Raw genomic sequence first — 16347 nt, forward strand, 5'->3', positions numbered from 1 at the left:
TCGTTTAAAATAATCAATTATATTTTATTGAGCAAGAAATCATATTTCATAATGAATTTTCATAGTTAAGATGTAATATTTTGTTTTTGTGTAGTTGAGAAGTTGATATTGTGGTAATTATTCATATTGAATGAAAAAGACTAAGAAATTGTTAAAAACCACAGATTTATTGATACTTAGAAAGACCGGTTTCGGTTATTACACCATTGTCAATTTCTGATAAACTCGGCAACTCTGTTTATCAGAGTGTAATAACCGAAACCGGTCTTTCTAAGTATCAATAAATCTGTGGTTTTTGACAATTTCTTAGTCTTTTTCATTAAATAATATTTTGTTAATTAATTATTCTACATTGTTGAAAGACGATCTGACAACAGAGCGAAGCGAGAAAGAGATAGCACTATCCGCTTTGTTGAATGATAGACAAGGATAGCAACACCATTGCTAATCAAACACTTCCATTATAACGTGGACCTCACTATAGTCTAGCTTTAGTCAGCATTGGTCGAATGGGAAGAATATTGATGTTATTCACAAGGAAAACTGACAATTTAAAGTGAATCTGCCTCAGCTCTTTTCCTATTTCTCTTTTCCTCTCCCATTACAACAAGGTCCGCTTTAATTGAGCAGACCTAACCTGTCAGCAGTGGAAATCTGAGGAAGGAAAATTACAGTCGTAAAAACAGTGCCAGAAATGAAAAAGTAAATTGCGTCAAAATATTATCTCAGAGACTTGATGAGAAACGTATACGATTTCCAAGTCCAGGCCTATCTAGGTCCAACACAATCCTGGCTGAGAGATTTTTCAATAATCTGTGAAAAAGTTAACAGAGTTGTAAAAAGGAGAGAAATATAGATGGTGTTTGTTCTATACAGCCCTGTGATGAAGAATACTGAGAATATATTTTAAAATTTCATTTAAAAAAATTCAAGGAGAAAAATAGATTGTGTTTGTTCTATAGAGCCCTGTAATGGAAAAGACTGAACATTTTCTGTAGTGGAAATAGTCAGTTTTCCATAAACTGTTATTGAGATTCTATGAAAATGATTTTTATTTTGTGAAATCCATCAAATTAACGGATTGACTCAGTAAATTTGGACCGAACTTTTAAATTCGTAAAATTGAGTTGTAAAATAATTGATGAATTGGCATCTTCTTCACCATTTTTCCATAACCTAGTTAATCAATCATTTATTTATCAGCACATTTATTAAAATGATCTATAATAGATATTGTAATCTGAAAGAGGAAAACTAAGCTTAGCTTGTACTATTCCTCTTCCAAATTTTGATAGTAATGAAGTCTAAAAGTTAACGTGTATGTCACGAACTTCACATTTCTGGTTTGAGAATACTCCTCGAGAATAATTGAAAATTGATAACAATTTTGTATTTAATAATGTTGTTGGAAAGCCAAAAAAACACTTGAAAACTTGATAATATGATAATAATAATTCTCCATAATTCGTCTGGGTGGAGAAGTGTCAAGTGAAGCATTGACGAAGAAAAAATAATCAAAAAATCTGGTGTAGCGCACTCACACAACTTTCCTTGCCGTTATGAAAATTGATCACCTGACGCCACTGTTCACGCACATCACAAGTCTACTATTATTCAAAAAAATACGCCAGCTGGTGACAGGACAATAACGCTGGAGACACACGAAGTCTGCTATCTCTTCATAGTGAATAATTCAATAGAATCAAAAGTTGCCAACCGTTTGCAATTGAAATAATAACATTTTCTCGAATTTCAAGCTTCTTTTCAATTTTAGGTGAAAATGTTACTGAACATTAATTGTAGAGATTTTCATGTTCAATCTTATCCTCTCGATTTTTTTTTTTAAATTGTATCTGAAGCCTGATAATTGGGAACTTAAAATCGAACTTTGCATAGATGGGGCAGAGCTCCTGGAGTTTTTACAGATATGAGACTTGTGGCAGTTGATAGAGCTTATCAATGACTATTTAAAAGGTATAAATTTGATCAAATCATTGGAGCCGTTTTCGAGAAAATTGCGAAAACATCTGTTTTTGACAACATTTTCGCCATTTTAGCCGCCATCTTGAATACCCAAAAACCACTTTTTTGGAATCAGGGGATCTTGAAAAGTATAGAAATTTAGAAATTTGGGTACCTTAATTTTTTCGGAAAGCTATGGTAATAGGGCAAGGAAAGTAAAAATTGACGAAGTCCATGTACTTATGTGAATATTTTATGACGAGAAAATTCTATTCTTTTGAAAATTCTCTCAATAATAAGAGAAGATTCTTTATGTGTAGTTGTGAAGTTGACGTTTTCGTGGATAAAAACGACTTGATATTATCAAAACCACTGATTTATTAAAACTAATTGAGTTTCTAGTTTCTGCTCTTACACCGCATCATCACCTTCTAGTAAAGAAAAATAGATTCTGATAAAAAAGTAGGGAGGGATCGATTAAAGTTTATTTATTCAATCATTCAGAATTACATAACTCACAGAAAAGTACCACAGGCTTATAAGCCCAAAACGGTTCCAATTCTAATTTATACAACAGTCCAAATGTAGCTAGGTTATGTGTCACTTCAACATTCTTCAATTACACTCAATTTACAATTCAAAGCACACAAAATCATATTTGAATTAAAAAAATACTTCTAAATTGAATTAAATCAATTACAAATATTCAGAAAATTACAAGTTGGTCGATCATGTTCACAATCTGTGTATACGAAATAAATCCCATCTACCAGAAAATAGCTATACATTGTTTCATGGCTGGATTATTTATTCTATGCATACAATCCTACAAAATTTATCGAGGAATCCAAAGTAGATGCGAAATGATGTTGATTTCAAAGCAGCATACAACAATGTAGCACAATGTAAAGGAGCTTTTCATATGAGAATGTTTATGAACATCTCTGAGCAGAATATTGCTGAAGGGAAAGAATAAGATGGTATCAGAATCACAGTGGACTGAATAGAGAGTCTAAACCACAAACACAATTCCAACCCCTTCTCTCTTCTCCACCCCTCCACCCAGCACACCCCACTAAGCTCTGAACGTATACATTGCAGGGAAAGCTATTGTAAGGCCAACAGTCAGGAAATGCGACTTCAAATATGAAGGGAAAAGCAAGCTTTCCGCCTTTGTTTACTGGGTTGACAAATCTGGCCATATTGCTACTACCGCTAGTAAATATTGCTCCACCAAAGTATCTTGTTCTTAGTTTACCTGTAATCTATTGTCATTTCGGTTGACCTACTTTCTAGAGGCATCTATTTGGCTTATGATAACGTTGAAAGCAGCTGGAGTGTTCTGTCATGATGACGAATTTTCCGTTGTGAACAATATACTGAAATGTGAACTGTAATATTGAAGAACTACTCTACTATTTGAGCCTTGATTTATAGAGAAAACTAGCGCTGAATAAAAAACATTTTGAATAGTTTCTAATACTAGATCTGATCATATTCACTTTTCAGAATTGAAGGCATTACATCGTTTATATTTACGTTTATATTCATGTAGAGCTATGTTTATTTCTGACAATGTCCATAACTATTGTAATGTTGAGCGGCAATAAAATTATATTTATTTTTTTTTTAATTTTATTTTATGCTGTATATTTTTGTTTAATAAAAATATTCGTTTAACATACTGATCATAGGCACATCGTTTATATTTACGTTTCTATTCATGCAAAGCCCTGCTGTTTATTTTTGTTTAATAAAAATATTCGTTTATCCATACTGATCAAGAGATAAAAAAATGCATATGGAACTAAAACGACCTCAAACTATATTAACTCAGGGATTGTTTAAAGCAATCTTTTTCCACTATCCTATACTATTAAACGAGCAACTTCTGTTTATATGTTTGTATTGCACCGGATCTCGAAAACGGCTCCAACGATTCTCACGAAATTCAGAACATAGTAGGTTTATAATATAGATTCGATTGCACTATAATGAGGTCCACGTTATAATGACAGTGGATAAAGATAGAAGAATAGCGATGCCGATTCTCTGCATTGAATAATTATATTTCTACACTGTCAAAAACATAATTGGCATCGTTGTGGACCTAGAAGAGGATAGTACCACCGACTTTGTCGAATGATAGACAAGGATAGCAAAACCAAAGTTGATAAAGTACTGTAATTATAACGTGGACCTCACTATAGGTCTCATCCCTGAGAAAACTCGCTGAAGGACATTAAAAGGATAATTATTATTCATCCTTGGGAAAACAGCTGATAATAATTATTTCGTCTTCTGTTGGTGATAAAACCTTTGACACAGTCTGTCTGGTACCCCCAGTCAACGACGAAGACATCAAGTATCAAGTAAGTAAGTAAGAAGTGAGTGAGCGCGAGCAGATGGTGTGTGGGACTGTGTCAAAATTATGACTCAGCTGTTGAACTTTTCATAAAATGAGTAAAATGGGCTTCATAAAATGTGTAAGATCTGGTATATTGAGAGAACTGAGCTTTGTGAGACAAACATTCCAAAATCAAACATTTCATTCTACGACTTTCTACAGGATCAGTCTCAGATGATAAGTGAATGGAACTGTTTGTTCTAAACTCATCTAGAGCTTCATAAAATGAGTAAGTTCTGGTATATTGAAAAACTAAGCTTTGATTGACAAACATTCCAAATCTAAACGTGCTATTTCTTTCTAGAGCATACACAGGAGCATAATATCAGTCTCAGATAATAAGTGAATGGAATTGTTTGTTCTAAATTCATCTAGAGCTTCATAAAATGAGTAAGTTCTGGTATATTGAAAATCTAAGCTTTGATTGACAAACATTCCAAATCTAAACGTGCTATTTCTTTCTAGAGCATACACAGGAGCATAATATCAGTCTCAGATAATAAGTGAATGGAATTGTTTGTTCTATATTCATCTATAGCTTCATAAAATGAGTAAGATCTGGTATATTGAAAAACCTAAGCTTTGAATGACGAACATTTCAAATCTAAGCGTTCTATTTCTTTCTAGAGCATACACAGAAGAACACAATAAGTCTCAGATAATAAGTGAATGGAATTGTTTGTTCTATATTCATCTAGAGCTTCATAAAATACGTAAGCACCTTCAGTACAGCCAGCATTCATAACTGAAACATTACTTCAACTGCTTGTATTAAATCTATTTTGAGTTCCCTAGAAACTGTCTATTTTAATAATACACGTAATAAGTGACTGTATTTACTTCTTCTGTTATGACTTTAGCCTGTATTATTCAAGTCTAGACTATTTTGTATTATTCATCTCAGAATTCAGCAATATTAACTGAACATCGAAATAAAAGAGAACATATCAATGTTATCAAAATCCATATCACAAACCAAAAATAGTTGGTATGTTTTTCTTTTCTAAATTTTGTAGCCAATTTGATTATTTCATCCAATATATACCGGTAACTAATAAACCATATTTTCATGTTTGTCAGTGGTGTATAACCAACTATCGTCAACGATTTTTTTGAAGCTTATAGGCCTAAATCGTGTTCGTATTATACTAGTAGTTCTGTGAACAATAGACCTCACACAGTATTCTCATCCACAAGTACCTGATTGAAACTATAGACCTTACGGAAATACAGCAATAGACTGGCTTCTCCACACATCTGTGTCATCACTTGTCAGCTGATTTATGATGAATAATTCTATAGTCTGATTTTTACTCTAATATTGGCGTATGAAGGAGGCTCCTTTTTCCTTTTACTGTATTATCCTTGAAATGCAAAATTTCAAAAAACCTTGTATATACGTCGACGCGCAATTAAAAAAGGAACATACCTGTCAAATTTCATGAAAATCTATTACCGCGTTTCGCCGTAAATGATGCGCAACATATAAACATTTAAACATTTAAGAGAAATTCCAAACCGTCGACTTGAATCTTAGACCTCACTTCGCTCGGTCAATTAAATCAATGTATATATTTTTTCTAATTTGATTGATTGAAGTTTTTTTCACTCGTAGTCCCTATTCTTCTTTAGCTTGTAAGAAATTAGAAAGGAAGTAAAGAGCTACAAGACATATCAACCTATGTTTCGAATTGCGTGTGATCTTATTCAAATTCGGGAAATGAATAGCACAAGGTTATCTTATTTTACTATCCAGATCATTTTAATGGTGTCATTTTAACGATAAATAATGGAAAATAATAATAAAAAATATCAAAAGAAATACGGAAGAAAAAAGGCGAATGAAATTTGATTTTTGGCCGTCTGAATTACCATAAATTAGCGTTTCAACTGATAAATTTCAGTTTTTGTGCGGGCTATAGACAACTAAAAGACTACCTAACCTAACTAGACCTAACTAGACATATAAAACTACCTAACCAAGTACTCGTACAAACTTACTACTGTACCAGACTATGTACTATTCCCCATTTAAACCAAACTACATTAACGCTTGAGAGAAATCTTTAGGAACATTCTGAACAATTCAGTAAATCAAGGCATGAACTGAATGAACAGAGCTTCTTTCTTCGGACGCGAAATCACTCCAACTTTAAATTAACTGTCAAGCTACTTGGCTAAAACAATCTAGATTGAAAAGCCAACACAGGCTTCTTGTTCAATGTTTTAATGTTGGATGACTAATTAATTATCTTGGGACAGACGACGAATTTTTGTCAAGAGGAACGTTAATGAGCCTTCGAAAATAATGAAAATCTGATGAATAAGAAGCAACGTGAATCATCAATGTGAGGGAAGAATATCTTGGTTAATTATTCTCAAATATAATCTGAAGTTTTTAAATAAGAAATGAGCCCACAGAATTAAAAAAAGTTCTCACCATTTGGACAAGGGTCGATATCGATAACTTTTATGGTTGAAGACCTTTTTCCATGTTTCACTAAACTATTGAAACACTATAACATTTATAAGTTACATTTTTATTTAATCAAACACAACTAGTATCAACTCTTCAAGTGCCATTTTCAAGTGTACTTGATAACTTCTATTGTATTTCAATAATTTGAGTAAAGTGTACTCACTAACCTACTTGAGCCAAGTGAATCATTTGAAAAAATGACAATTTTCATCATAAGGATGAAAGCAGTTTCCCACATATCAATCACACATCAGAGTCAGTGACCGGGTACAATGAAAATATAAATCTAATGCCTTCTAATGGAACTATTCACACTCAGCCCGGCCGAACGAGTTTGAAAAGTCCCATTAGAACTTATATGAGAATAATATTTTCACTGTACCGGATACGTTCACTGGTACAAGAGAGAAAAGAATGCAATAATATTATTATTTTATCTCTCTCAATACTGATAAATGGGAATCCGTTTTGAGTCTCCATTTACACAAAATTTTCATTGAATAATCTTGTGCTAATATAGAATATGTAGCAATATTATGTAGTTTCACAGATTAAATAAATATGATTATTTAAAATAACGATTTATCCATCTTTGAGGTCTCTGTAAGTGTATCCTATACTATTAAACGAGCAACTTCTGCTTATATGTTTAGATGTTTGGGTGTTTAGCCTATAAAATGTTTATAATATGTTATAACAGCTCTAACGATTCTCACGAAATTCAGAACTTAGTAGGTTTATAATATAAAGATTCGATTGCACTAGGTCTCATCCCTGGGAAAACTCGCTGAAGGACATTGAAAGGATAATTATTATTCATCCTTGAAAAAACATCTGATAATAATTATTTCATCGTCTGTTGGTGATGGAAGTGAGTTAGCGAGTTCATGTGTGTTGGACTGTGTCAAAATTATGACTCAGCTGTTGAACTTTTGTAATCATTCAATCAGGTACTTAGTGCCGGTTGCAAAAAAGCCGGGTTATTTTCAATCCTGATTGATTCCAGTAGATCCATCTTTTTGAAATGGTCTTCTCTGATTTGGATCACATCCTTTAATCAGGATTAAAATTTAACCGGCTTTTGTGGAACTGGGCCTTTGTGAGGTAAATTTTTGCATTCCTCTGGGAATTAATCTCAATTTACTGTGTTTAGATAGAGCATTTCTGTATGAATGTTATTATAATTTCTTCTTTCGTAATATTTTATAAGTAACACAATGTCTAAACTACAACAAAGTTAATAAATTTTTTGTACTCCAGAGCGAAGCTCGGTCCCCGACATTAAAAGTTAACAGTTTAGATAACAATTTGTGTCCAGAAAAGAATCAAGGAAAACTGCAAAACCCACAGCATTATTTATTCATATCTCTATTACGTGGTGCAGTACATGAAATTACAATATTCAAACAGTAACATTACAGTCCCACCACAATACCGTATGCTAAACTCGTAACCAGTTTTACCACTTTCTGTTCTACCGTTCTATTACCGGTTTGATCTTGAATGAGATTGTACTTACAAGTCCTACAAATAATAATTGAATAACAGATTTTCATGAGAAAACTGAGTGAATCATTCATTTTTCCATGATTGTCTCTCATTCATTCATAAAAATTCGTAAGTAATGCATCATCGTAGTGATTCATTTACTACTGGCGGTTTCACACACCCATTCACGTTGTCATAGTTATGAATAAGTAGTAGGAATCATTCATTTTTCCATTATTGTCTCTCATTCATTCATAAAAATTCGTAAGTAATGCATCATCGTAATGATTCATTTACTACAGGCGGTTTCACACACCCATTTACGTTTGCATAGTTTTCAATGAGTAGTTTATGTGTAGTAGGAATCATTCATTTTTCCATTATTGTCTCTCATTCATTCATAAAAATTCGTAAGTAATGCATCATCATAGTGATTCATTTACTACAGGCGGTTTCACACACCCATTCACGTTGTCATAGTTATGAATGAGTAGTTTATGAGTAGTAGGAATCATTCATTTTTCCATTATTGTCTCTCATTCATTCATAAAAATTCGTAAGTAATGCATCATCGTAGTGATTCATTTACTACAGGCGGTTTCACACACCCATTCACGTTGTCATAGTTATGAATGAGTAGTTTATGAGTAGTAGGAATCATTCATTCTTCCATTATTGTCTCTCACTCATTCATAAAAGTTAATAAGTAGTGCATCATCGTGATTCACTTACTACAGGCGTTTTCACACACCCATTCACGTTTGCATAGTTATGAATGAGTCACTGATAATATATACACTCCTATCAGGAAATCTTTTCTCAACAAATACATAGTTGCACATACATTTCTGAATAGCAGAACTGCATTTCTAGAATTCCTTCCATCCTTCCTAGGTTTCTACCCTGATCTACACAGAATAATTCTATTCGATTCATAGTGAGGTCCACGTTATAATGGCAGTGTTTGATTGGCAATCGGATCTCTATCTCTTTCTCGTTTTGCTCTGTTGCCGGATCGTCTTTTAACCTTCCGGTAGTCGCGCCCTACTCAATCACACGAGCAGTAGCGTGTTGTATTTTTACAACATCCAATTTTCCACGTGTTATGTACTCTTTTTACTGTCAAAACATATTAATTAATTGTATAATATTACTTTTTCCATCTTCTTGGATTATTTTACGCCTATGAACATTTGGATGATTACCATTTCATAGCCCAATAAGGTGTCAAGCAAAGCCATCAATTCTGTGTTATTGGTTCGTTTACAGTCCCCGTATACAGTCTTTCCCTATCTTATGCACTGTCGCGACTAAATGGCACCTAAAGACTGAACCATTGCTCGGTTGATACTGCAACTCAGTGGAGTGATGGGGGGAAAGTTTTGGAATGCATGGGTGATTCATTCACTGACACCACCCCATGCAATAGTTTTGTGCAGCAAAAAACTAACACTGTTGTACTTTTTACAACAGTGCGACTGCCGGAAGGTTAACAATGTAGTATTGATAATTAATTTAAAAAATATTTCATCTTAATTATGTAAGTTAAATTCATTATAAAAGTATTGAAAAATATAATTTCTTGCGTGATAAAATATATTTGATTATTTTAAACGAGAATGAACAGTAGTTATTATTACATCAATAAACCTGTATCAACTACCGTCTATAGAAGGCATTGACAAGACAGAGACTCGGCAACGTTGTTCTCCTATCTTTCTTCACTGCCATTATAACGTGGACCTCACTATAGAATCATGGAAGCAGTGAGCTTCAACACCTGTGAAATCTACCGGAAATGTTATGAATGAATTACACATGTAAATGATCATGACCTGAGCACATCGCGACCTTCAACGATCATTTTCATAGTGCTTTGTTAACTCGTTGAAATAGCATTTTGCAGTACATTTGAATCAAGATTTAATTACCAATTTGAATAGTTATGAGTGAATACCGAACTGTGTGCCTGAAGAAACTTTCATGGGGAGTGAAGGAAATATTAATATTTGTTTTAAAAATAAATTACAAATGAAAACTGTTGAAAATGTTTTAATTCTCTAGAATTATATCTATTCAATTATTGATAAAATTCAACATCCATAGATTATCATCCATCAGCAGAATTGTTTCATTTTTACTGCTTTTATTAGATTACAAAAATATATTTCTTTTTTTTAGAACTTGTGACTGGAGCTCAATGCTTCTTTTTCCAGTCACACCAAAAACTATTGTATTTTAATGATTATTTTTATTTGTAAATATAATAATGTTCTTATAGTATCTATCACGTACAACGACTACTTATGATTGGTTTTTTGATTCATCTAGCAACAGATTTCCATCATGACTGTGGTTATCAATTAGAATCTTTGGGACGATACAATTTTTGTTAAGAATAACGTTTTCAATTCTATCAGACATGAGAACATCGGATACTATAAGATTTCTGGTAAGAAAACCATGTAAAATTTATGTCTATAGTATTGCAAGAAACAAGAAATAAGCTACTCTGAAAGATCAACTTCTTATGAATCTGAAAACCATGTGTATGAATATTTAGAGAAGTGAAGATAAAATGAAAGCGTTGTTGAACGTTTTTGACCAAAATTTCAGGATTGAAGAAAACTTATTTTTGGACTATTCCGACACTATGACAAAATGAATGTCAAACTCTTAACGAGTTAAAAGCATTTCAACATTTTATTTTCAATCTCAATTGGGTTGTTTGTTCTAAACACACCAGCAAACAACCAGAGTTATCTACTTTCATTGCCAATGGAATTATTGATTTATCGATGATTTATAATAATTACTAATAAGTTGATAGAGTAATAATTTATAATCAGTATGGGATCAATCAGATTGTGTAGTCTTCTTGTACATAAAGCTGCTGTTAAAAGTTCTATTATTGTTAGAGGTATATACTTTTTCAATTAGTACGTCATAAATGGTTAACTATCACATGATTATCGAATATTATAGAAATAAGAGTGAAATTTATTAATATTGTCTGCAAGATCATGGTTGATTGAAATGCAGAGCTAATTGGTTCAAGAACAGTTTCATGTTTAGCACTACAGTATATTGTATAATTAATTTTTTGACGAGCTTAATATAAAGCTGGGGTAACACCAAAGTTATTAACAAAATGTTAATAACTTAATCCTTATAGTTTCTATTAGATTGAACGGAACTTGACAAACACATATGTTCATCATTATATGTATGATAAGTGATGTTCAATCTAATAGAATCTATAAGAATTAAGTTATTAACATTTTGTTAATAACTTTGGTGTAAACCCAGCTCAGAAAGTCTAGGTATTTTAGTTTTATCAAATCTTTCTTAATTACTGCGCACTACTGCCATAATAAACAAATCATTTATCGGATCAATTCAATTGCAGAGACCAACGAATATCCTATTATTCTATATAGTGGGGTGTATATTTATTCATTAAATATTATCTAAGCCCATTAAGAAATTATTCAATGCATAAAACTACTTTGTTTTATTTGTATTAAATGTTATAGTATTCAAATTTGCATTATAATTGTTTTTGATGAATAAACTTTGATTGATTTTCTCCTTTATTAAAATTATTCATTAATTAATCAATCAATTAATTAAAAAGATAAGTGATGAAAAATAAAATGAGAAAGGAACGTATGATTTATAATCGTAGGCTATTGGGAAAGTCTATGCACAATACAATGGAAAGTAAGTTGAGCGGGTGGCCTATTGTTTCCCGTGTTTTGCAAAAATGTTGAATCATCAAAAAATCACATCACCGATTGAAAGCTCAGCAACTTAGAAGTTAAGCGGGTAGCCTACTCTTTCCCGTTTATGAACTCTTTCTATTTTATAGAGCTGCTGTATTGATTTATTACACATATTTGGCTTGAAGCACTCATTGAATTTTGTTTAATTATAATTTTATTGTGATACCACTAGTAGTATTCCACATTTCAAAACAATTTCCAAATTCAGTTTAGTTAATAATTCCTTTGTATGATACTTCTATAATATTGTTTTGCAGATATTCTCACTCCCTGTGATCACTAAATCAATGTTAAAATGTGTTACTAATTGACCGAGTGAAGTGAGGTCTAAGATTCAAGTCGACGGTTTGGCATTTCTCTTAATGTTTTAATGTTTAAATGTTTATATGTTGCGCATTTATGGCGAAACGCGGTAACAGATTTTCATGAAATTTGACAGGTATGTTCCTTTTTTAATTGCGCTTCGACGTATGTACAAGGTTTTTGGAAATTTTGCATTTTAAGGATAATATAAAAGGAAAAAGGAGCCTCCTTCATACGCCAGTATTGGAGTAAAAATCAGACTATAGAATTATTCATCATAAATCAGCTGACAAGTGATTACACAGATGTGTGGAGAAGCCAGTCTATTGCTGTATTTCCATAAGGTCTATAGTTTCAATCAGGTACTTGTGGATGAGAATACTGCGTGAGGTCTACTGTTCACAGAACTACTAGTAGATAAACCCTCAATACCCAATTTCGTATTTATATTGAACTTTTAATTCTGAGGTTATGGTTACAGTTAAACAGTCTTAATCTATATTAGATCAGAACAGAACCTTGGAATGCTCAAACCTTTACGTCATACACTTTAATCTACCTGTTTTCCCCTCTTGTTAATCGGAGTGCAGGGAGTATCTTTGAATTACGTAACGCTCTAGTGATAGGGGTCTTCATCAGCACTATCCCCTATTACAAAGGACTTGATCATCATTTTCTGTTCACAGTGGGTGAGTTTAGGGAGATTATTCTCTTAAAAACAAACTTTTATCAGGTTCAATTGTAAGTGGAGCTGAAATTTTGTGATAGATAAAAACGATCACATAAATATTATATAGTGAGGTTCACATTATAATGGCGGTATTTAATTAACAAAGGTGTTGCTATCCTGGTCTTCATTCGACAAAGCAAATAGCACTATCCTGCTCTAGCTCCACGAGGTTGCCAGATCGTTTTTAAAAATGTAGAAATATAATTAACTGGAAATTCAATCTCAATTAAGGAAATTTAATATTCAATAATTGAAAAATATATTTTGTTGACGAATAATATAATATCGTTGATTTTTTTTTCAAATAAGAATGATAATGATAATATCACATACCGGTATCAGCTACCCTAAGAATTATGTTAATATTAAATCAGACATCAGCTATCCTCTATAGAAGGCAGTGGCAAGGTAGAGATTTGGCAATGCTGTTCTCCTATCTGTCTTCACTACAATTATAACGTAGACCTCACAATAGACGCGTACACAATTTTAAATGTAATATGTAATACAATGTGATTTGAGAAGCTTATTTAAATTAAGTTGGTAATGACTCAACATTATTCCTGTAATAACTCGTATCAAAGTTGTATTAAACAACATTATACAGATCATGGAAGATCATTTCAAGTGATGAGATCATTATAAAATGTTTCTAGTTATAAAATAAAAAAACACAATCACGTGAATCTGATTATTTGATATTATCACAATCCCCCATTAAATAGAATCTTGATCATCATTATTCCTTTTTACAGTGGTTAGAAAGATAAATCATATCCATATTATTATTAATTTATATACCTAATATCGGGGACCGAGCTTCGCTCTAGAGTACAAAAGCATAAAAAATTTATTACGAAAGAAGAAATTATAATAACATTCATACAGAAATGTTCTATCTAATCACAGTAAATTGAGATTAATTTCCAGAGGAATGCAAAAATTTACCTCACAAAGGCCCAGTTGCACAAAAGTCGGTTAAATTTTAATCCTGATTAAAGGATGTGATCCAAATCAGAGAAGACCATTTCAAAAAGATGGATCTACTGGAATTAATCAGGATTGAAAATAACCCGGCTTTTTTGCAACCCGGCACTAAGTACCTGATTGAATGATTACAAAAGTTCAACAGCTGAGTCATAATTTTGACACAGTCCCACACACATGAACTCGTTCACTCACTTCCATCACCAACAGACGACGAAATAATTATTATCAGCTGTTTTTCCAAGGATGAATAGTAATTATCCTTTTAATGTCCTTTAGCAAGTTTTTCCCAGGGATTAGACCTAGTGCAATCGAATCTTTATATTATAAACCTACTATGCTCTGAATTTCGTGAGAATCGTTAGAGCCGATTTCGAGATCCGGTGTAATACAAACATATAAACATCCAAACATATAAGTAAACAGAAGTTGGTCGTTTAATAGTATAGGATATACAATTCTGGTATTCTCCCCAAACTGATTAGCAAACTTTTATGAGAGTAATAGAAATTCAATCTGAACTTTTGAATCTGAGGAATTTGTCGATCATATATTATCAATAGCACAAATCGATATCATAGTAGATTGCCATGTTCTAAATACGGTTTTATACTCTAAAAAAGTGTTGAAACTCAACTAACCTTTGCTTGGAATGTGATTACCATGGTCTAAATACGGTTTTATACTCTACAGAAAGTGTTAAAAACCAACTAACTTTTGCTTGGAATGTGATTACCTTGGTCTAAATACGGTTTTATACTCTACAGAAAGTGTTAAAAACAACTAACATTTATGCTTTGAATGTGATTACCATGGTCCAAATACGGTTTTATACTCTAAAAAAAGTTTTAAAAACCAACTAACCTTTGCTTGGAATGTGATGCCATGCTGAAAAGCCTCTTCAGGATGGAGTGGAATTCGAGTGTCGTAATCGTCATTCTGGACAAGATTGTACTGCTTCTTGGACGGCATATTCAGGCAGGTCAATTCACAACAAAAATCACTTGAAACACTCCCGAAAACTTCACTGTTGTATTCAATCACAAGATCGACGTCGTGTGTCAATCGTAGGACAACCGCTGTATAACTGATTCATTCATCCAGGTGTAAACCAATTAGGCTATATGAATAATGTAACACACACTTTCAACAGTTCAAAGTAACCGGATGATTCACCAACAATTATTTCTCTACGTTAGTGATTTCGATATTCCTTCACTTGTCACAGCCAATCCTCATTCAAATCGGTCACTGGAAACAAAACATAAATTTGTCAGATTAATTGTGAACAAAAGAAATCGAGAGGGAATTAATTTAGAGAATTTTTGAAGTTCAAAAAGCCGTCCACGAAACAGAACAATATTCCGTCTCGTCCAGTGTACACCGCCTACAGTCTACACACATTCACGGACGGATAAGTGTGTAAAAAAAGAGAAGCTAGACAAAAACAATGTAACGAAAATAGCGTTCTCTCGAGCCACACGGCGCCCAAAATCTCTCTTCTAACCTAAAATACGGTACGCTGCCCACTGAATTAAAACAATCTTTTGCTTTAGTAGCAGTTTTCAAATTTCAAGTTGAACTAATGATTCTGAACGATTCTCTACTAGTGAACAGTCGTGTGATACAATTATTCAACAATTGCTGCTTTACTCTGTTTAATCATTATTAGAAACTTTAATAATAGAGTACAATAATTAGGCATTATTGAAATGAAGTTTTGAATATCCAAAAATACACTTACCGGTATGCATCCAATATTCCAAACTATTATTAGACAGTGAGCGGTGTACTTGCAATAGGCTTTGGGTGGTTGAAATATTTGAAAATAGAACTATAACTTTGTTTTACACTGACATTCACAACTCCTCGCACATACAGACTGAATTTTGAATTTAGCAGTGACACCGGCAGAACCGTTGATAACAACAATATTATTCACGGTGCAGTAGTTTTTGTAAACAACTTTGAATCCACGTTAATCACCCTATTCGAACGACAAGTCCCTGTGCCGTAGTAAAGTATGAAATACACAACTGTGAACATTGTTTTAGAACTCGACTTGATGTGGCATTGATACAGAGAGGATGCGGCGTTTGCCTAACGAGCGTGGAAAGAAATGTTGAGGTTATGTGATGAACTGAACCTTCACACAGCACAACATGACATGCCGGAATCCAACCGGACTCTGTTCTCTGTTCTTGTA

At 32.8% G+C, this 16347-nt stretch overlaps 1 protein-coding gene across 3 annotated transcripts in view; it reads right to left on the reverse strand.

Annotated features, from left to right (window-relative positions):
• The window catches only part of LOC111058112 (carboxyl-terminal PDZ ligand of neuronal nitric oxide synthase protein), a 291989-nt gene extending 275642 nt beyond the window's left edge, over nucleotides 1-16347 (reverse strand). For 2 of the 3 annotated variants that reach the window (XM_039431317.1, XM_039431314.1), the window contains exons 1-2: nucleotides 15886-16347; nucleotides 15006-15392 (exon numbers count right to left, since the gene is read on the reverse strand). In XM_039431317.1, coding sequence (XP_039287251.1) covers nucleotides 15006-15079 — 74 coding nt within the window. In that variant the 5' untranslated portion in view covers nucleotides 15080-15392; nucleotides 15886-16347. The remainder of the gene's footprint in view (nucleotides 1-15005; nucleotides 15393-15885) is intronic. The other variant, XM_039431321.1, reaches the window with a different exon arrangement.

This window comes from Nilaparvata lugens, chromosome 6 (genome assembly GCF_014356525.2).
Source record: "Nilaparvata lugens isolate BPH chromosome 6, ASM1435652v1, whole genome shotgun sequence".
In the NCBI taxonomy this organism is placed as follows: domain Eukaryota; kingdom Metazoa; phylum Arthropoda; class Insecta; order Hemiptera; family Delphacidae; genus Nilaparvata; species Nilaparvata lugens.